The 22,249-nt window shown below is 33.8% G+C and overlaps 3 protein-coding genes across 5 annotated transcripts; 1 reads left to right on the top strand and 2 right to left on the bottom strand.

The window, feature by feature from the left end:
• Positions 1 to 628: 628 nt before the first annotated feature.
• LOC107435302 (BTB/POZ and MATH domain-containing protein 4-like) lies at positions 629 to 8,477 on the bottom strand. Its single transcript, XM_016046873.4, has 4 exons — positions 7,888 to 8,477; positions 4,527 to 4,869; positions 4,064 to 4,328; positions 629 to 1,246 (listed from the first exon to the last, which is right to left on the bottom strand). The coding sequence occupies exons 1-4, from the start codon at positions 8,277 to 8,279 to the stop codon at positions 972 to 974; spliced, it is 1,275 nt and encodes a 424-aa protein (XP_015902359.2). The 5' UTR covers positions 8,280 to 8,477; the 3' UTR covers positions 629 to 971.
• A 1,798-nt stretch (positions 8,478 to 10,275) lies between these two features.
• Positions 10,276 to 12,410, top strand: LOC107435303 (protein NDH-DEPENDENT CYCLIC ELECTRON FLOW 5). Of its 2 annotated transcripts, none has more exons than XM_016046874.4 (3): positions 10,276 to 10,866; positions 11,129 to 11,593; positions 12,090 to 12,410. In XM_016046874.4, the coding sequence occupies exons 1-3, from the start codon at positions 10,363 to 10,365 to the stop codon at positions 12,282 to 12,284; spliced, it is 1,164 nt and encodes a 387-aa protein (XP_015902360.3). In that variant the 5' UTR covers positions 10,276 to 10,362; the 3' UTR covers positions 12,285 to 12,410. The 2 variants fall into 2 exon arrangements, with proteins under 2 accessions (XP_015902360.3, XP_015902361.3); XM_016046875.4 differs by having other exon boundaries at positions 10,277 to 10,866; positions 11,129 to 11,650; positions 12,090 to 12,229.
• Positions 12,411 to 12,664: 254 nt separating this feature from the next.
• Positions 12,665 to 15,773, bottom strand: LOC107435301 (protein SINE1). 2 transcript variants are annotated; one of them, XM_016046870.4, is made up of 3 exons: positions 15,601 to 15,773; positions 13,772 to 15,119; positions 12,665 to 13,399 (listed from the first exon to the last, which is right to left on the bottom strand). In XM_016046870.4, the coding sequence occupies exons 2-3, from the start codon at positions 15,110 to 15,112 to the stop codon at positions 12,905 to 12,907; spliced, it is 1,836 nt and encodes a 611-aa protein (XP_015902356.2). In that variant the 5' UTR covers positions 15,113 to 15,119; positions 15,601 to 15,773; the 3' UTR covers positions 12,665 to 12,904. The 2 variants fall into 2 exon arrangements, with proteins under 2 accessions (XP_015902356.2, XP_015902355.2); XM_016046869.4 differs by having other exon boundaries at positions 13,772 to 15,123; positions 15,601 to 15,772.
• Between the last annotated feature and the right edge of the window lie 6,476 nt (positions 15,774 to 22,249).

Below are 22,249 nucleotides of genomic sequence, written 5' to 3'. Positions count from 1 at the left end.
ATGGTTTTGAAGTCTTTGGCTGACAATGACAAACGCTTTGGCATTTGAAGAGGGTATGGTTTTGAAGATGAGGTTGTTACTTTGTGCCTCAATTCTTCTATCATAAAAATATATCATATAATACCATATACAAAGGAAGGACCACAAAGTATCATCCATCCTGATTCCAGATTTGGTTTTATTGGCTTCATCGCTCATAAATCATGATAGCCGCCATGTGAAACTTGCCATGCACATACCATCCTTCACCATTGATATTTGTGTGGGAGGGTTAAAAACGTCCAAATATCCATACCATTAAAAAAAAAAAAAAACATATATATATATATATATACAATTAGATTCCAATCAAAATACCATCAATTGTCCAATCACTTAAATTTGATTTGACATATTACCACTTATCAAATTCAAACATACTTAAATAATTGAACATTCTTATTTTGAACCAAGTTAAAAATGTCTTCATTGGAGCTTTATTATATATATTTGGAGCTTTATCATATATATTTGAGTTACACTCAACTCCCATGACTGCAACATTTTTTCCTGAGATGGTGCTGCTGCCAACAAAAGCCATTAACATTGTCTGTTACCCCTTTCCTGTAAATTGTAATCAACAAGATCATTAAGCATATCTAGTTACATGTATAATTATTAATCAGAAATATGTTCTGTAATATCATTGCACCAATAATGCATACATAACATCGTTCTCATTTCTCCTCAAGGAAGAAAAAAAAAAAAAAAATGGTTCTCTTTTTAATCTTTTGCTACCTAATAATCAATTTTCAGTACATTAATGATACAACATTCAACCAATTAAAAAGGCGGAACAAACAAAAACAAAAAAAGCGTAAGAGTTTCTACTGAATGTCCTTTCACATTCATTCTGGCGTTTGCACTCTTCCTGATGCCTGAGCATGTCATCTCATCTACCTCATTAGTCAATAACACTGACATTTAGCTTATCAACCTTCTTGCATAGGACTCCTACCACTTGCATCACCACCGTCAGAAAGCTGTACCCACAAACTTCGACTTCTCTCCCCGCCATCTTCCCAAGCTTGTTGCCTAACACTCCTATCATTTGTATCACCACCATCGGAAAACTGAGCCCAAACACTTCGAGTCTTTCCCCCTTCACTGAGTTCCTCTTCACATCCAGCAACTGTCTTCAGGAGCTCTGACTGCAGCAATGGACAGTTTTCTTTGAGATACTCAAATCCATCAGATTCCATCACAGCTGCATGAGGATGAGATAACAATCAGAGACCACAAATTGATAAGTTTAACCGTGGGAAGAATAGCATATAGAAGTAACGAAAACCTCAGGCTCCTTCCTTGATTCCTGGGTTTTCAATTACTTCAGGATCTCCTGAAGAGCCAAAAACTACCTTTTAACACAATATGCTGCAGTTTTGAATCATAAGGAGCATAACTAATAATGCCAAGGTTCTGTTTTAGTACTGAATGTAATATCTAGCTAAGCTAAAGCATCATCAACAGCTAAAATCTTGCTTGTAAAAAGGCTGGAGATTCTGTGTGCAACATCAACACACACAGGAGATGGGACAACATAGGCATGACCAGAATCTCTCAAAAAGGAAAAAAAAATCCAGCAATTTAAGACAAAATAGCTAGCGAACTCTATACACCGTATGGTTGCATCATTAACATTGATAACCATGTCTAATCACAAATCTTGCCATTTTATCTTCCTTTTTTTTGTTCCCCCTTCCTCTTTCGTCCCATGTCCATAACAGTTTTCAATATTCAACAATCATGAGATGTGTACCATCACAAAGTTAACATATAGTTGCACCATTAGCCATAAATTGGCATGTCTACAAACAAGTTTTGTTGTCTAATGCTAACCAATCCTACAACTACAGTCAATTTAGTGCTCATTCATGTTCAGAAAACGCAATTCCACATGAGTTCTCAATTGAATGATGTAATACTACAGGATTCAACTATCTAAAGTTATCTCCTTTGATTTATCTTAATATTGCTACCTCCTACCGACTGGAATTGTATTTCCAACTAGTGATGCCGAGTGTGTGAAGGAAAGCTTATGATACTTTCACCTCCACCTCAAACTGATAAATCCATTCACCTTGTCAAGAAAAAGTTAATCTCCTTACCGAACCCATATGTATAAGGATAACATAAACAAATATCATGATACAGATTTTTTGAGATTGAATGACTTGGAAGCAAAAGCAATACAGTTTACATGCATTCTGGAAACTGAGATCTCTTCAATATAATTTAGATTGGCAAACAATCTATTTAAAAAAAAAAAAAAAAGAATAATAATCCACTTAGAGAGAGAGAGTCTATAGGAAGAATAACAGAGAGAAAGAAAACAGGAAGAAAAGAGAGATTGACATTTATCATCTAGTCAAACTTACAAATAATGCAAAATCATGTTATCCATGAGTTATTACACGTCCATGTGGCACAATTTTAACAGATGATCAACACAGACAGTGCTGCGTTTAATTTTGAATGCCTGTTTCCCTAAACGACTTTTGCCATTAGCAGATATCTGATTGCATGAAGTGATTTACACAAAAGTAACATAGTCCCTCCTTTACTGCCTTACATCTCTCCTTTTTCTACCTACTTCTACTCCAGCAACCTAAATAAATGCTCTGTTGCACCTGATTTCCAGATAACCAAATCCTGCTGTTGTAACATAACCCTTACTCCTTCCGTCCTTCCCTCTTCCCATAATTGCATTTTTCTGTATTTAATTTGATTTTCCCCAATAACAGGAACCTACTCCAGAAATGATATAATTGGAGGATGGTTCTGACCTCTCATTCTCACATCCTTCAAATCTGGGTTAAATCATTGAATAAAAAACTCAATTTTTCTACCTCCAGCCACTTTCATTTTTGTTTTTTTTTTTTTTTTTTTTTTGGGCTGCTCCTGTATGTTAATAGTTGAAAAAAAGACATAAACGATTTTTATGAATAATTAATTATTGTTTTCTTGCTTAATTTGATAGATCAATTAAAAAAATTTATAATGGAGGTTATATGAGACCTCATTGTTCCATTTACAAGTCTAGACTTTTGCATCCTAAATCACCCCCTCTTCTCAGATCTATTATTGATTCATCACTTTCTCAGAAGAAACAAACCCCTGCCCTTCGCCCTCTTGGTGATATCCATAAACATTCGGTTTTGTTTATTAAATATCTTTCTTGGCAAAAGCAAGATTCCAAAGACAAGTTGAACTCAAGGCAACGCCTCATGGCAATCATCTTGTAACTATAATATTAAACTTCTTGAAACAAGCTTTCAGTTAAAAATTTTAGATCGCTAAATCTCACAGTGCAAGAAAAGAGCTGGGGCATTGGAGAAAACAAAATAATAAGGAAAGACATAAAAAGCCAGTTTTCTACATAACATAATAACATAACATAATAATGACCTAACCTCATAATAAACATATTTATTGCTTAATAAACTAGAAAAACACAAATGGTATGTCATCAGACATCTAAATATAGTATGGTAACTAAAAGTAACCACTAAATGGTTTCTTATCCAAAAAATATAAAAAATAAAAAAGTAACCATTAAATGGAGACTCTTAAAAAGGGAACTGAAAGAAAACACATTAAAAATTATTCAATACTTCCCATAGGCCATGAAAGCTATGCCTACATCATTCTATATTAGTTAACTGTGTTAATGTGTTGCATTGGCTTGAAATACTTCAACCCACTTCCTAATAACTTGAATTTTGAGGAGTGATGGTAACTTAACATGAGATCAAAGCTCTCATTGTTGCCAGCTATTGAGGCCAAATCCTAAATAACCTTCATTTCTCGTCATTTATTCTACTGCAGATGTAGAGCCACTTTCTATTTGTAACTGGCTAAGCCTAGACGTAAGCGGGAGTGTTCATTGTGTCAAGTATGTGGTTTTGGGATGATATACATAGGTGGACACCCTTCCCAATAGTTTAACCTTTTTGGACTTGATGATAACTTAACAATATTAAATAGAAACATGAGAAAGAAAAACAAACTAGGACAAACATACCAACTAGGTTTTCAGCAGCAAATTTTAGGCAAACGGATTTCAGATCCATAGCATGGTAACGGTCAGCCAATGCCAGGATATTGGCAACAGAACTCACAGATATATCCTTGCAAAGAACCGATTCACACATAAGTCGAAGCCTAGGCAAATTGTATTTGTCTGCTGCAGCTAATAGCTTTGCAGCTAACCTCTCGGATAAAGATGAACTTGATTCTAAATACTCCTCTTCAGTAAGAGTATCTCTATATATGAAGTGCAACAAAGCCTGCACAGCACACATAAAAGAAATTATTAATTGAACAAGGACAAGACGGTAAACATCAAGTTCTGCCATCAGAAACCTATTTAATTCAATTATACATATATATATATATATATATTGGTAAATAAACATATTATTCAAACATATATAATTGGCAAAGAAATAAAAAATAAAAATAAAACTATTTAGGAGAAATGCTACCTTAAAAACATCTGATTCCATATCTGTAATAACTATTTCACGATTATCTTCTTCCATTCCATCAAATTCTTTCTCAAATACAGGAGAGCGAGCCGCCAATACCAGCTTGTGTGCATGAAACTTCACCCCAGATACATTGAAAGTAACATCTGAACCTTCCTCATTGTCCAATAACGTACCAAGATGTGTTCCAATATCAGATTGAGGGACATGTACAGACTGTAATCTTGAACTATCTATAGCAGAAACCACAACCCCAACTGTGCAATGAATTTTCAGGCAGTCATCCTTAAGGAAACTTGATGATTCAAGCATAGTCCGTTTGAAAAAACGTTTGTAGCCCCTAAAACAAAAAAGTTGTAGATTAATCCACACAGAAGTAAAAATGTTTCTTACAAGCATACTACAGAATTGGATAATAATAAGCTTCTCCAACAATGGATACCAAAAACAAATAAATGAATTCTAAGATTCCTAAAAAATTATTATAAAGAAGCCGTAAGCAACTTGTAGCAGTGGGTAAGCACTTTTATGTGTTCCCAATTAATTTATTGTAGTCATAGTTGTTAGCATATGATACAATACACACGACATGTTTAGTTATAGACAGAAAATGATACATATCTTATGTGTATCAGCACTTGCACCATATTGTCTAATACACAATAAGATTCATAATAAATATGTATAATACACCGATACATACAATACATAAATATTAATCAAAATGTCTTTTTGTGTAAAACAGGCAAAGTTTAGTGCAAAGCTATTTTGTTTTGTAAAAATTAAGGAGTGAAATTTCCTTGAGATTAAAGGATAAGGATTATTGATGCCATTAAAAACGAATTTGATGACTGAAAAATGAACCTTTAGTTGTTTAGGAAGTTTTTAGGACTTCAATGATCTAAGATGGAGTTTATAGTTTACCTTAATGATCGATGCTTTTATCTATGTTTAACACAATATCATACAGGGACTAGGAAAATAATTTTTTGGGAATACCATAAACACCTATAACTATATATGACAAGTGCATACACAAAAATATACATATTTATAGCATATTACAGTTGGAAAGCGTATCATATATACAATACAGAATAAATTTTGATACACAATACACTTTTTTTTTTTTTTTCCACAAAACAATACATGTTATGATCTACATTGCTCGACTGTTGTGTCAGTCTCATGTGTGGATATGTGTCCAAGTGTCGGATCCGTCAATTTTTTAAAGTTTTTCTACATATTTGGAGTATCCAACAGCCATACCCTTGTCAATGTCCAAGTATCCAACACAGATATGGTGGCATAGAGTGAAGAGTTCAAGTAAAACATAGGTTACGATATACATTTTGACAACTATGGTTGCAGGGTCAAACTAAATAACAGAAAATTCTAGATATTATGCATATCTCATATGCGTTATGCCAAGATACGTCCAACCACCCTTTTTGAAGTGCACTGTGCACAAGGTGATGCAATGTTAATGACAAAATCCAGGAAGATATTAAAGATATTAACAAAAGATTATCAACAAAGAGGCTAGAAACTTTTCCACTGTAAGTTCCTTAATCACTATGTAGAACTGAAAAAAAAGAAAAAAATAAGAAACTTGATTTTTGCATGAAAATATATGTTCCTAAGGCTGCACTAAATCAATGAAAGAATCATAAAAAGGAAATAACTGCCCTTCAGTAAAAGATACATACTACTTGGAGTGCTATGCACCCAGATCCCCAGCCTTTCTAATAACTAAAACTCTTAAAAGTCATTATTCCCAAAATATGCTCACGTTTTACTTTGCAGGCCAACTTCAAACATCAATCATTTCCAAACTGTATCGTAGAAGTGTCTAGAAATGGTCTTAAATTGTAAAATTAAATTTATTACTGTAGAGAAAGCAATAGAGAAGTAAAGCCACCGATGCAGACAAGTGGAAACAGCTCATAAAAGCCTAATAAAAGAAAGGGCAATCAGAATCTAAAGCACAAACTTTGATTTGGCATGATGACAGTGATGTTGGACTTACTCCAGATCTTATATGATCTATTACAAAATATATTTTTTAACCTAGATACAATCTGGTACAAAAGCCCACATGTGTTCAACCTAAGAGTCTCAAGTTTATACATTAAACTTATTATGACAATGCATGTTCATGAGCTTATCTAAATTCATGTACAATAAAGCTAACCACATTTAACAAGGCATCTACACACATCCGATAGCAAGTCATTACCGAAATTCAATATTTATCTTTTGGTTCATATATTTTCAAGTTCATGTATTTGAAGTGTTTCTTGGTGGTCCATGTACTAAATCTATACATATATAAAATAAGAATGAAAAGGATAAAATACAGAAAATTTCTAATGAAGAAAACAAAGAAGCTTGTCTTTAGGTTCCATATGATGCAGACCAAACTTAGTGTGATGCCTAAAGTTCCTGGGAGCAATTCCTAGAAATCTCCTATTTTGATGCTACTCATCCTGTGATTGTTCCAGATACCCTTCCGCAGATTGTAATGATTTTTTCTCGATTTGGACAGACAATTGATTTATTTGGAGGATTGCATTGAGATTTAACAGAAATTTTGTTTCTTTCCAGTAAAATCCTCAGCTATTAGCCTTTGTAATACGCATTTGGAACTACAATTACTCATTGCCCATAGAACTCTTTGCACTCTGCTGTTTCAAAAAGGACCTACATAACTAAAAAATACGTGTGGACATACATTTATTGAAAAATAGAATACAGCAACTAAACGATAATATTAAACAAGAGTCGTCAAGTTAGCTTACCAAATTCTGAATAGAATGTGATGTTATATTATTTATCTTTGCAAAAAGCCCCAATATGCTCAAGTAAAACTAGGCAAGATTCGAGAGATTCGATATGCATAACAAATTTGATACCGATAGCATTACTCTGGTGTAACCAAAAACTTAATAATTTTTTGTTTATGAAGTGAAAAACATAAATTTATAACAGATAGTGGGCCCATGTTCATGTCTCCCAGTCTCACAAGACAATTAATATCACTAATTAATGGGTGATAAGAGAAAAGCACCTAGTTGTTTGTATATAAAAATAAAATAAAATAAAATAAAAATAAAAAAGAGAGAGATTATCGACAGGATTATTCAGACGACCCTTAATTTTCTTATCAAATGAACCATGAACCATCAATCATGGAGAAAAAGAGGGAGAAGTCACGACCATCAAACATGCAAATATTAGAATAAAAAAAGAGAGAAAGAAATTGAGGTAAGAATGAAAATATAGAAATTGAAAAAACGCAGAAGAAAGAAGAAAAGAAAGGGGAAAGGTATAAATAGGGATGGATAGAGGCACGCACCACATACTACCCCTATACTTGAGGGTGTAAGGGCCGGTCTCGAGGGAACGATCGAAATGGCTATGGACCTTGTGCCTGGGATGGTCACCCTGATCGAGGAGAGTGAGCTCGAAAAGAGCGCGGACATCGGTGCCGTCGCTGGCAAGGGCAATGAAAACGGAGACGTAAGCGGAGTTGTCCTCGGGGTTCTTGCCATCGGGATAGAAGTAGATGGCCCACTGATACCCTCCCACCGTGAAATTCTCACTGGCTATGTGCTTTCCCACTCCCATCCCTTTCGCCAGTGAGTACCCCTTTATTACGAAGTTGTGCGACCCGTTCACCGTCTCCGTTACTGACTGCGAGCTTGACCTTGCCGGCCATACTCCACCCCCACCACTCTTCTTCACCATCCTCCCTCACCTTCACCTTCACCTTCACCTTCACCTTCTCCTCATATTATTTTATATAGATATACACACATACGTCTTCTTCAGCGCTTCTCTTTTTCCGGGAAACTGAGGGAGGGAAAATGTCTTCTGATTCTGATGGATGGAATTGGAAAAAGGAAAGTAGATACCACCCACCTTTCTTTAATTTAATTTAATTAACCCATTTGCTTATGCTCTCCTCAATATAATATTAAATAATCTCCAACTTGTTTCTCTGTTTTGTTTGTTTCCTCTACTTTCTTTTTTTTTCTTTTTTTCTTACCTGCCTCTATATTTCTGAAATTTATACATTTATCCCTATACATTAATAATTTTTATTCAAAAATTACATATTTGGGAATTTTTTTTTTTTTTTTCATTCAATGGATTTTAAGGAATACATCATTATACAAAATATATATAACAAATATATATATAATTATATGTGAATAAAACTTATTAAAATTATTTAATTTATTTTATTTATATCATTAAAAATTTTAAAAATAAAAAAAAATTATCATTAAAATTAATTTAATAAAATAATTTATTAAACATCAATAATATTTATGAACATTTTTATAAAAAAAAATTGATAAATATTTTTAAAATTTTCATGATAATTTTAAAAAGTTACATGAAAATTTTTAAAATTTTAATAGATATTATAGTTTTTTAATAAAATTATTAAAAATTTAATATGGATATTTTAAAAAAAATTATCATGAAAATTTCAATAAAATTTTAAAATTTTCAATAGATATTATAGAAATTCTATCCATTTTTATTTAAAATCTAAATTTTTTTTTATCTTTAAAAAAATAAAAATTTTAAACAAATTTCGATGAAAATTTCGAATATTTAAAACCTTACTCACACTACATTACATCCCTTTTATACATTTCATCTTTTATAAACATTTTCTTTAAAAAATGTATTTAAAGATTTGATTTTCGATGCACTTAATTATTAATATTGATAAATAAAAATTAAGGAAAAAAAAACTGAGAATTAATGTTCTTAATTTCAACGAATAAAGTAGTAAGCTTTAAAATATATAATTTTTCTTTTATGAATGGATATGATAAAAGAAATTATCTTTGAATATCTGAAACTAGGAAATATCCCAACTTCAACCACCACATTGGTCAGTCGTTGCTTTGACTTATGAGGCCCGAGCCAACAAGACTTGGATCCATTTCCTTCAACAATTGAACATTCCAAATGTCATCGGTTTCACTACCAAATCGATGAACTCATTCTCAGTAGCTTCAATCTTATACGTATCTCCAGAAAAGTCATATACATACATACACCTCCAAAATTTCCTAAATTTGTTGAAATCACAACAAAATACGGACATATTAATCTTTGAATGGCACTAGTCGGTAAATGTGCAAATTCCAAATTTTAAAACCTTTTTGCTGCAAATATAAGAAGCTTCATGCTATTTACCCAAAAAAAAAAACCAAAACAAAAAAACGAAGCCTCCTGCTTATATATAGTTAAACACCCAAGTAAACTTTGGACAAAAAGAAAACTACCACTGAAAGAAATGAAAAAAGATACAAGATAAATGAAAGCTCAGTAGATAAGAAAGCGGTGGCACTGCCAGGCAGGATTCACAAGTGTTTTTTGTTTATTAGTATGATTAATTTTATACCCGAAAGCAATACCATTATAAAAAGATTTCACACAAGTCTAATACTAACAAAATAAGTACATAGATTGAAATCCATAAATATGTACAACATGAAATGCATTAGGATTTCAGAAGATTAATTAGTCAGCAAAAGTATGGTAATAAACATCGACCAACACAATAAATAAACAAATCCAACATAAATATCCATAAAGATTTCCAAAAAAACAAATATCACAAATAAATATCTGTGAATACCTTCTATTCTAGCTTGAAATATCCTAACCAGTAAATTTGTCACGTTAGTTATCCACTTGCCAACCAAAGTATGCAATATAATAAGGAGAGCTGGACCCCAATCCACAAACAGAAAAGAATGAAAGAGATAAAATCTTCAAAACTTGGTGCTGAGAAGCTTTGAGCATGGCTAGCTGCAGTCCAGTTTTCTCACCCACTTTGCTCCCATTTTCTTCCACAATAAAACCTTCCAAGTGCCCTTACTTTCACTATAAAACCAAAGAACTATTGGTTCCATCAATCTCAGTGGCTTCAATCTCATACCCACTACCACCGCAGCCCCTAAATGTGGACTACTTGGAGAATGAGTTCAGTGGCCATGGAGTCACTTTTGAAGGTATTGGAGAAAGCTGCGTTGCCAAGATGGGTTTGGAAAATGGAAGCTCTGCCATCTTGATGCTGCCAAGTGGCTTGATCACATCCTATAAGGCTGCCATGTGGCATGGAGGCACTGATGAGTTGCTGCACTCTTCCGTCTCAGAGGACGCTAGTGGTGCTGCTGCTATTGAAGGAGGGGTGTCCTTAGCCTTTAACTTAGCAAGTTTTGATGGTGATGGTGATCAAGTTTCATGTACTCCAACTAACTGGGCTGTTCAGGACATTAGAGGGGATTCCAAGGACTCAATTCAGGTCTGTTTTCTAGTTATGCCTCTCAACTTTAGAAAAGTGCTAAGACTGAAAAAGATTGGATGATCAACAGGTTTAGTTGCTTAGAGCCAATTTTAAACCTCTTTTTTAATTTCTTATATTTTCGAGTTCTACATACAAATACAATTTTTTTCTCTTCAAACCTGCCCTTTGAGATACAATTTGTGTTTTTTGGCTTCTATTATCTGATGGTGCTTAGAAGTTTCCTTAATTAGGTGACAAATAATGAAATCTGAGAATGCAGGTAGAATTGATTTGCCCTGATGCAGAGGACATGGTTGAACTCAAATACATTGTGACTCTCGAAGAAGATGTCTTAAGCTCGGAACTTGTCATCTCAAACTCTAAAGCTTCACCGCTCCAACTGACAGGATCTATTTTAAGCCATTTGACAGTAAGCTCACCAGACGCTACTTTTGCAATCGGATTAGAAGGATCAGATTTTATTGGCCGGAGGCCATTTTTGTCAAATTTTAGTATAATTCCTCCAGACTTTGGACAGAAAAAGATATTTGGTTTCAGCCAACTATGGAACCAAATATCACTTTGGGGTCCAAGAAATGAAAATAATGTTGATGAAACCAAAAGCATTGAAAGCGAAACTGAAGAAGAAATAGTGGGTGAAGAAAATGACGGCTACAAGCATTTGAGAGAGCAAATGAGTCAAATATACACCAGCGCACCTCGGAACTTCACAGTCATTGATAGGGTACCCTTTCTTGCATAACCAAAGTTCTAACCTCTCTTAGCAAGCTGAAGCAGCATGGTAATTGCATTGAAAGTAATTGTGTTTGAAAAGATTCCATTTAATCTTTTATAAAATCCAGGAATATATCATTAAGAAACGTTGCATAACTAATTCATGTGAAACCAAAAACTTCAAGCTTTACAGGGAACTCCATTTTTATCAATTCAGATAGACATAGAAGTATTCTTCCATTAATTGTAAAAGTGTTTATATGTAATGTATTCATTCATTTTGTATAGTTTCCACATCATTGTTGCCAAAAAAAAGTTTCCACATCATAACAAGGCTTTAAAGCCAATCGTGTGAATTCACTATGAGTAACTGCTCCCAGTGAGGCATCCAGAACATTAGTTGTTTTTTTTTCCTTTTTTTCTTTTTCTTTTTTTTTTTTCCTCCATAAAGTTCAATTAGTAAAAGACTCACCTTTCTTTCATTTTGTACCTTTGGAGTGCAACAGGGTAGAAGAAACTCAATAATAGTAGGAAGAGAAGGGTTCGATGAACTATACATGTTCAGTCCTGGCTCAAGTCATGAATGCTATGGCAAATATGCTTATATATGTGTAGGCCAATCAGCCATGCTCAAACCAATAATCATAGGCCCTGAAGAAGTATGGAGGGGAGGACAGAACTTGCACAATCCAAATACCTAATTTTCACTTGAAGCTTTTGCTTTTATCCTATTTGTAGGCAGAGTATCATCTTTAAGGTGAAAGGGTAACACAAATTTTATGTATTTTAACTCATTTATATAAGAAACTTTATTCTATTGATGTTTAGTATTTTTCCTACCAAAAAGTTTCATGCAAATTAAAAATCAACACTAATCCAAACCATTTTAGCCACCAAAAAAAAAAAAAAACAAAAAAAGCGCTAATCCAAAGCATATTGATCACATAAACCTTGCAACAGGCCTTGTTTTACCAATATTGCCATTTAGATGCATAACGCATTTCTACTGACACAAACTCACACAATAATGCTGGATGGAAGGAATCCAACTGTAAGTCTTACATGTGATAGAACTAACAAATATAGCAAAACTGAGAAATCAAATTTGCAATTTTTCTCAAGAAACATATCTTTTACTTCATTTGAGCACAGCAAACATCCAACAACTGGTTAGAATGACTGAATCCTAATTGCTGTAAACAACATATATGGAGTAGAGATGCTGCCATAATAAACTCAATTTTTCAGAAGGTTTTACTAATTTCTAGAGCTGATTAACACTATCAAAAGAAAATGATACATAAAAATCAAAATGAGTACATTAAGTTGGCACAAGATAGTGACCCTCGTTTGGATCGCTTATCCAAAGTAGTGAAGCAAGTGCCAGAAACAATAAAAAGCATAGGACACAAGCCAAGTTTAAGGCCATCTTTTGACGGGTCTTTTGGAAGCCAAACCTTCTAGCTTCAACTCTCTCTTCAGGAACCACTTTCTGTGACACTTGTTCATTAGAGTTATGAGGAAGATCATCTGTGGAGGACACCGATTCAGTACCACCTTGGAACTGCTCACAATTACCATCTGCGTATGAGCTTCCATTCTCTCTGCAATCGCACTTTACTTGATGTGAAATATCATTTTGGTCATATCTGGAACCCGGGCTCCACTCAAATTCGCTCAGGGATAGGCTTCTGAACCTTCGACCTTGTTTTTCGGAAAAATCTGAATTCACACTGTTTGGATCCTGAAGAGAGTGAACAAGCTTTCTCGGAGTTCTGAAGATAATGCTGTCAACATTAATTGGAGTCCGTGATCTCTGCAAGCGAAATGACAATATATTGGTTGTCAGAAGGAAAACCACATGAAAATGTAGGCAACTAAACATTTCCCAGTATTTGATAAATACATGCTTAGGTAATACAAGGGACCACTAACCTTTATATATATAATGGCATCCATAATTTGCTCAGTTAGGCTACAGTCTAGAAATAGAGATAAATAGCCAAATAAAATACAAAAGGAAAAACAAAAAATAACAAAACAATCGTAGACACTATGGCTTCTTCAGAAACTAAGTACTGCTTGCAAAACTTCAAATCACTATATTATAGTATTATACTCTCAGATGCTATTTTTATATTTAATCAAACAAAACAAAATTAGTGAGAAATATGCTTGAGTAACTTACTAGGGGACTGGTCGTGGTGCTTCTTGACTTTCCATTTTTAGGATTTTTCTGCAAGAACCCCGCAAACTCTTCTGTATATTCTCCTTCACTTTTAGCAAACTCATTATTCCCCGAGTGATCCAAATACATGTTAGAGATGCCATTTGCCCGAGCAACCTCTGAGAACAAACCATCCTTGAGAGACACATCAACTCCTCCATTCTCATAACTCCATAGTTTTCGGTTCACACTCCTACGGTCAAAATCTGAGTTTTGAGAAACCTGTCTTGTTGAAATTGGGGACTCAATCCATGACTCATCATAGTCAATAAAGGAATCAAGGGTCTGTGATTCAGGTGAAACAGATGCAGGGGATCGATCACCAGCACTTGATAAATACCTCCTTCTGCTTTGTTCTCTCCTACTAAAATTTGACCCAGTGACTGAGCCAGGACACTTCTCAAACTTTGACCCTTTATCTGCAGCTATTCTCTTTGCAGTTTGCAAAGCTTCAAAAGCAGCTCCTCTGACATAAGCCATCTGATCAGAATGACACTTCTCCATCTCCTCAATTATCAACTGAATCTCGGAGTATATGCTCCAGGGATCTAAACACCTCATCAAAAAATTAACCATTTGAATGGCCGACAATCGCTTTTGCGAATTCCCCTCCACTACCCCAGCATTTAATATCTGTAATCCAGCTTGTATTAACAACCTAGCATATGGTTCAACAATAATAGCATTGCGTTTTGCTAGAGCCATAACCAGGCCAAGGTGTGCATTGGTCTGGGTGGACTTCTCCTCCAAAGCCCCAGCAACATTCTGACATACCTTATTAACCATGTCATCCGACGCAAACCTCCAGTTGTCAGAATCCACAAGAGCCTTTAGACATAGAGCAGCTCCTGAAGTGAGGCTCTCTTGAGAACCCAAAAGTGAATCCGAAAGTGGATTACAGAGTGAATGAATTATATGCCTTTTTTTGTCTTCAGGTGTGGTTGGATCAATCCCATATCTAGCAATAGCTGGAACCACCTTGGAGCATGCTTGTTGGAGAGGGAAGGAACCGGCGCTTGAAGCCAATGTCTTGATTATGGTGGTCATTATGCTGTTTATTAGAGGAACAATTTTAACACCATGGACACGGGCAAGTACTTCATACAGAGAGATTGTGCATTCACCAGATAAAGAACCAGTTTCTTTGGTTTGAGAAACTTGAGCAAGGAAGAGAGGGATGGCCTTGGAATCCAAATCCTTGACATAGGATTTGAGTGCTTTCATTGCTGATTTACGACTATCAGCATCTTTATCCAGATTTGCCAACTCTCGCTGCAGTATCGGACTTAGACTTCTCCCCATCCTCAACCTTTCTAAGAAAAACAAAAGTAAATGGTCTTTTTCAGTTCAATTTTAGAAGCTGTATACAGGAAAACAAAAGAAAAAAAAAATCCCAATCGAAAGAAACAAACGGACATGCAAAAATCCAAACTTTCTAGTTGTCAAAATAAAGGGAAAAAAATAGTTCTTGCGGATGGCTTTAAAATTTTGCAAGCTGCAAGTACAAAAGACAAACGAACCCAATAGAGTTGTAAAATTTGAGATTTTTACATGTTTCTATCGACATTTTGCTAAACAAAATTCAAGTGGGTCATTTCAGAAAAAGGATAAAAAATAAAAAAGGCTGTTCAACTCAAAATAGCATATGGGAAACTCAGATCCTGGCATAAAATTGACAAACATCGTTCCGATAAGTGGATAAAGAAACCAAATTTCAAGAACATAAAGATTTCATAAACATAAAGAAGGACCCAGAACTTGAAGAAGTAGGGAAGGAACTCTGAAAGTACCTCTAGTGTGGAGGGGTAAAAACCCTGAAAGCTCTGTTGTTGTTGTTGTTGTTGTTGTTGTTTTTCAATGTTCACAGTGAGTGTGAGACGGACCGAGGGGAGAGAAAGCGAAGAAATTGAATTGGGCGTGGCTTTCGGGTTGTCTAATGAAATTGAGGATTTTTCCCTTTTCTGGGCGCTATTTACGTTGGGAGTCAATTGTCCTTCTATTTCAAATCTTTCTTCCAAATTCCACCGCTATCCTCTCCATCTTCCATATCAAATGAAATTATCCTCCTGGACGATAATGCCCCCCTTGTAGAGAATTTTCATTTATTAAATAATTTAATACGCTGATTCTCTTCCACATAGTAGAGCGCGTATATAAATCAATAATTTATATACGTGTGTGTGTATATATATATATAAAGTTTCAATTGAACCTTTTAGAGGGATGTATTCAATTTAGAATTTGATTGATTTAAAATGAATTATAGACTTTAAAGGATTTGATGGATTGTTATGGAATTCTACACACTCCATAAAGATTTTATAAGAATCCAATGAAATCTTTGGATTTAAAGCTGGATTTCATATTGATAATTTTCTTCACAATTTCCCTGTTAAAATCCTTTCAAATCCATTAAAATCCATCATTTTTTAAAGTCTTTTAAAATCAATGACTTTTTGAATACCACCAGATTTTAAAAAAATTCTATAAAGTCCTAATTGAATACATCTAGATTTTAATGGACTTTTATAAAATCCATCAAAATTTGAATTGAATATCGTTAGATTTGTATGGACTCTCTTAAAATCTAAATCGAATACCTCAAAACTTTAAAAAACTTTTAAAATCCTTCAAATTCTAAATTGAATACATCTTCCTTAAATTATATGTTTACCATAATTAAAACTAATTATTACTGTGATTACTACTTTATTACATTCAAATAATATTTTTATTAAATTACAAGTCCACTTTATCAATATATATATATATATATATTTATATAATCAACTCCATTGAAATTTTCTGTAATGAACAATTTAAAGTTTAAGCAACTAAAAATTAAAAAGAGTTAAACTATGTATTTAACTCCAATAGAATATAAGCAACTATTTGAGTTTTTGGGATACCTTTATTTTACCCTTTTAACCATACAACTTTTTATATTTTTTGCCCTATTAGTACAAAATCTCTCACCTTGACTTTTGAACTATTACCTTATTACTATTAGTTAAGTTCAATTATGCATTTTAATGAATAAATTTGAGAAAATCATGCATTTATAATCTATCTAACTCTGCTTAAAAGCTATTTAATTCTATTTTAGTTTGGTTTTGAATAATATACATGATGAATTTTGCCAGATTCTTTAGGAAAAATTACATGATTTGACTAAACTAAGCAATATAAGGATTTTGTAGTATGAGCGTAAAATATAAAAGGTAGTTTAGTGTTTTTTGGTAGTAAAAAATGGAATTTCATTAATTAATAGCAAAAATTACATCATGATGTAAAATATCCATAAGCAAAAGTTAGTACAATTGAAAAGGATAAAATATAGGTATACCTTGAATTTTCAAATAGGATTAAATTATCATATATTAGTATATTGCAAGCACCAAGAAACAATAAAGCAAATAACAATAGTTAATATTAAAAAAGACAAGCACACAAAGCAATAAAATGGCTTAATGAAATGCATTCATTTTATTGAATCTCAATAGAAAGAACAGCATAAAAGTTTTAAGCATATATTAAAAGTTCACACCTATGCTGGTGGTCTAGCCCAATACCTCGTCGACTAGCCATCCTCTCTAAAGAACTTATTTAGCTATTATTATCCTAGTGGGGAAAAAACATCAAAATACACGAGAAATCACAGTGGCATTGTTTTTTATAACGTAAAATATAAGTCAAAATAAGTAACAATGGACTTAACTAATCACCGATGAACTTTAACTTCGTGATTATAGCCAAAATACAATGGACATATCACTTTCACAACCTCCCCCAATCAATCTATCGATGTCTCGATGATGCAGCCGCTTTGAATTCTTCAATCATTTGCTTGCAAGATGCTAAGTTTTCTTTTTTCTCCCAGCTAATCTCTTCATCTCCTCGTCCCTTCCATTTGACGAGGCATTCTTATACGGGATGTTGATAAATGTATCTAACTATGTTGGCTAGGATTTCCTCTGCTTCCTTTATCATCTTGATAGCTTGATATTGGCATAAGCACTCGCTAAGTTGTTATATGTTGGACCTTCATTATTCAGGTAATATGGCTTGAGGTTGCTAACATGAAACACCAGATGTACCTTCCTCCATTCTAGAGTCACCACCTTATACAAGGCTCCTCAAACTTTGGCAACAATCGGCATTGGACCTTAATACTTTCTCGTTAATCTAGGGTCTCTATCTCGTTGCCAAAGAAATTGTTCTCGTGTAGACTTTACTATCACCATATCTTTAATGTTGAATTCCAAAAGCCTTCGTCCTTTATCTGCCCATTTCTTTATCAAGTTGCCACTTTCTTTAAGTAGGCATTAGCTATTTTCATATTACTCTTTCATTCTTTCGTGAAGTTGAAAACCGTTGGATTCTTACCCTGGTATTTACTTATTGTATAAGGTAACAGTGGTTTCTAACCATTAAATATCTCAAACAGACATTTACACGTGGAAGAGCCCTTCTACACATTGAAGCATAATTGGGCTAGGTTGAGGAGTTATGTCTAATTTTTTTGATTGGCATTAACAAATTGTCACAAGTACTCCTTCAATATGTCATTGAACCTTTCCATTTGTCCATCTGTTTGTGAATGATAATTGGAGGAAATGTTTAGCTGGGAATCAAGAAGTTTAAACAGTTCTGACCAACAAGATCCTGTGAATTTGACATCTCGACCGTCAATAATATGTTGGGGCACTCATCAATACATTACCACAAACTTGAAAAATAAACAAGTTGTCTCCTTAGCCGTGCAGTACTTTGAATATGGGATGAAAGTTGCATATTTAGAAAATCTATCTATAACCACCAAAATACTAGAAAAATCTTCGATCTTTAGAAGGTTTGTAATGAAATCAAGCGACATACTCTTTCACGAACAGGCAAAGATAAAAAGCAGCTCCAACTATCTTGGTGACTTTTTTCTCTCCACTTTATCTTCTTTACAAACAAGACAAGTTCAAGTGTAGTTTATAACGTCATCATGCATTTATGCCAATAGTACCCTTGTTTGATCAGTGTGTACATTCTTTACCATCCTAGATGTTTTGCCCATAGGGTATCATGACACTCTCACAAAAGCATCTTCTTTAAATCGCCAAATTTTTAGACAAACAATTTATCTCCTTTTGTCCAAAGCTGGCCATCTTCTTCCCAAATTGGCATGTTTTTCCTATTCTACACAATTTTATGATCTTCTATGTGCAAGAATTTCTTCCCAAGTGTTCCCTTATGAATTCTCATATCAAAATAGTTATAGTGCTAACCGCCACATTAACCAGTACCCTTAGCATTGCAAGTTCTATCTTATAACGTAATGAATCAACAACTTGATTGTTGGTCCTCACTTTGTGTTCAAAGTGGAAGTCAAACTCCACAATAAATTAGTGCCAACAAGCCTGCTTTAGAGTTAGTTTTGGCTACATGAGAAAGTGGCTAACAGCCAAGTTATCAATTTTTACGATGAATTTTAACCCTAATATGTAGTGTCTCCATGTCTTCAAACAATAAATCATGACAAGCTTCTCTTTATCTTGGGCAATATAATTTTTTTTGGCCCCTGATAGCTTCCTAATTTAATAGGAAATGGGATGACCGTCTTGAAGTAGGATTAGGACTTCACCCAAAGAAAAATATGATGCATTGATTTGTATTTCAAATGGTTTTGTGACATCCGAAAGCACCGATATCGGGTCACTCATAATGGCTTCCTTCAAATTATCAAATGCATATTGACATTCATTGCTTCATTCCCACGGCACATCCTTCTCAACAATTTTCTTAGGGATGTTGCTATCTTTGAGCATCCTTGGACAAATCAATAATAGTAATTTTCCAATCCAAGAAATGATTTAAGTTCTTTGACAGTATCAGGAGTTTTCAATTCTTGAAATGCCCTGACCTTTTTCCATATGCATGCTAATTTTCCCCTCTTCAATAATGTGACCCAAAATTTGGATTCATTTCTTAACAAAAGCACATTTCTCCCTTTTCACAAACAATTGATTTTCCTGAAGCCTTTGAAAAACCAACTGAGTATGTTTGGCATGCTCCTGAAAGGTAAAATCAAAGATCATAATGCCTTACAAATACACTACAACAAACTTTGTCAAGAAAATATTAGAAGACTTGGTTCATGAAAGTGCAAAATGTCACTGGTGCATTGTTCAATCCAAATGGCATCATCAGGTACTCGAAAGCCCCATATCGAGTAACACAAGTAGTTTTCTTCTAATCTCCTTTAGTAATTCTTACTTGTTAATATCTCGATCTCAAGTCTAATTTTATGAAGTACTTAGCACCACTAAATTGGTTGAAGTACTTAGCACCATTAAATTGGCTGAATAAGTCATCATTTAAAAGGATTGGATATTTGTTTCGCACAATGATATTATTCAATGTTCAGTGATCCACACACAAGTATAGACTTCCGTCTTTCTTCTTCTGCAATAGCACTAATGCGTCATATGATGACTTCGAGGGCCTAAGGAACTCGACTTCTAAAAATTATGTTAATTGCTTCTACAATTTCGCCAGCTTTGATGTAGCCATCCAATACGGTGCTTTTACTGGGGGTTTCACTCCAGGTATCAATTCATTTTTGTAGTCAATGTGTTGTTGAGGGGGAAGGTTTCTTGATAGATTAGCTAACATTACATCGCCAAAGGATTTCAAAGTTTCTATCATCGTGGAAGGAGTTGGTTCATTGCTATCACGTTTTTTTGTCACTACTAATGCTATGTAAGAAGGTTCTTTGCGTCTAAATTCTTTTTTAAATTGAAGTGCTGATAAGAATTTTGAGTTACTTAGTTGTTTTCTCTACCCTAGTACCATCCCAGTTTGCCCTCCGATCATCAATAAGCTATTGATAGCAGAAATGGGTATTGCTTTCTTCTCAACTAAAAAATCTATGACCAAAATAACATTAAAATCATCGATTGGAAGCATAATCAAATCCATATGATCCTCCTGAGATACTAACTTGAAAGGCATTTGTCTCGTCAAACCCATTGTGGATAAGACTTTCCAGGTAATAGGCTTCAGTTGATCCACATCTCTATGCAGTTTTAAGCCAAAACTCCTAACCTTAGTTCTTAAACAAGTTGGAATAATTATTTTTCACATTTTAATATTTTACATTGGGGGTATTTTAATTATAAAAAATAAAAAAATAAATCATGTTATTCACCATCATATTTTGAAGTTTGACTGAAAAATTAAAACTTTGAAAAAAATTATTGAAACTGCAAAAGATGTATGTGCAATTTTTAAAAAAGCAAAGGTGTATATGAAAAAAACTAAAAATTAAAGGGGTGTTTATGTAATTTACTCTAATTTATTTTAAGTAAATGCATTATAGACAAAATAAAAAATAATAATAATAAAAGAAGAAACGCAAAGCTCAATTAGCCAAATTGGACCATATTACAGCAAATCTTTATATTTTCATTTTCTTCTGTTTTTATCTTCTTCTTTTTTTTTTTTTTTTTTTCCCTCTTTATATCTACCCTCCGAAAAACCATAACCTTATCAAGATTGGTCAAGAAAAAATGAAATAGTCAATGAAAATGACCTTGATAATAATTAAAAATATATACATATGAAAGTGACCAAATGGCAAAATTAAAATAATAACGTCTAGGGAGGGTAATTTCAAAAGGGATCTAATTTATTTATTATATTGTAGTATGATTTTGGTGGGAAACTTACTAGTTTTGGAGGAGAAATATATTTGGAGCTTCCCGCGACTGGCATTGGCAGGCTAAGGTTTTGGAAGGTAAAGAGGATTTTGAAACCTTTGTCAAAAATAATTCAGAGTCAGAGAATCAGCATCGATACCCTTTCAATTTCTCAAATTCTGAAACGTTGCCAAAACTTCCCGCCAATACAAAAAGCCCAACAAATTCCACTTGACAAACCTCAATCTCCTTACAATTTACCACAAAATGAATCATATGCACAGATTGCAAGATATATATATATATATATATATGCATATCCTATGATGGATGGATACAATTTGTGTTTTGTATTTTCATTTACTTACAACCCTTGATTTTTACCAATTGAGTGAATTCACAAATGAGTAAATGCTCCCAAAGAATGTAGGCCAATCAGCCTTGCTCAAACCAGTAGCCATAGGCCCTCGGACACAACTTACACAATCAAAACCTCTCATTTTTACTTGAAGCCTTTTGCTTTCATGTTATTGTAGGCAGAGTGTATCTATCTTATTAAATGGTGTGTTTTATATAAAATAAAAGACTACAGATACGACAAAAACTAAAACAAACAGTGCTTACAGAAAAATTAGCTTCTAGATACCGTTGACCTCGAGATGTCATGAGGTGGTGTCTACTATCAACGCCGTTGATCGTGGATGGACTAAGAGGTGGTGTTGCCCAACTCCAAGTCCAGAGTTTTCAAAGT

The sequence above is a fragment of the Ziziphus jujuba genome, chromosome 3, assembly GCF_031755915.1.
Source record: "Ziziphus jujuba cultivar Dongzao chromosome 3, ASM3175591v1".
Lineage (NCBI taxonomy): Eukaryota > Viridiplantae > Streptophyta > Magnoliopsida > Rosales > Rhamnaceae > Ziziphus > Ziziphus jujuba.
Note: the sequence above shows the minus strand (reverse complement) of the source record. Positions and strands in the feature narration are given on the sequence as shown.

What these genes read in the sequence shown, in the direction of transcription:
- LOC107435302 (XM_016046873.4), bottom strand. Translation starts at nt 8,279, where the DNA reads ATGGTGAAGAAGAGTGGTGGGGGTGGAGTATGGCCGGCAAGGTCAAGC. An exon ending in TGGAATCAGATGTTTTTAAG is followed by an intron (nt 4,329 to 4,526) that starts GTAGCATTTCTC and finishes TGTGCTGTGCAG; the next exon opens with GCTTTGTTGCACTTCATATA. An exon ending in TGCTGCTGAAAACCTAGTTG is followed by an intron (nt 1,247 to 4,063) that starts GTATGTTTGTCC and finishes ATCCTCATGCAG; the next exon opens with CTGTGATGGAATCTGATGGA.
- LOC107435303 (XM_016046874.4), top strand. Translation starts at nt 10,363, where the DNA reads ATGGCTAGCTGCAGTCCAGTTTTCTCACCCACTTTGCTCCCATTTTCT. An exon ending in ATTCCAAGGACTCAATTCAG is followed by an intron (nt 10,867 to 11,128) that starts GTCTGTTTTCTA and finishes CTGAGAATGCAG; the next exon opens with GTAGAATTGATTTGCCCTGA. An exon ending in ACTTCACAGTCATTGATAGG is followed by an intron (nt 11,594 to 12,089) that starts GTACCCTTTCTT and finishes GGAGTGCAACAG; the next exon opens with GGTAGAAGAAACTCAATAAT.
- LOC107435301 (XM_016046870.4), bottom strand. Translation starts at nt 15,112, where the DNA reads ATGGGGAGAAGTCTAAGTCCGATACTGCAGCGAGAGTTGGCAAATCTG. An exon ending in GCACCACGACCAGTCCCCTA is followed by an intron (nt 13,400 to 13,771) that starts GTAAGTTACTCA and finishes TTTCGCTTGCAG; the next exon opens with AGATCACGGACTCCAATTAA.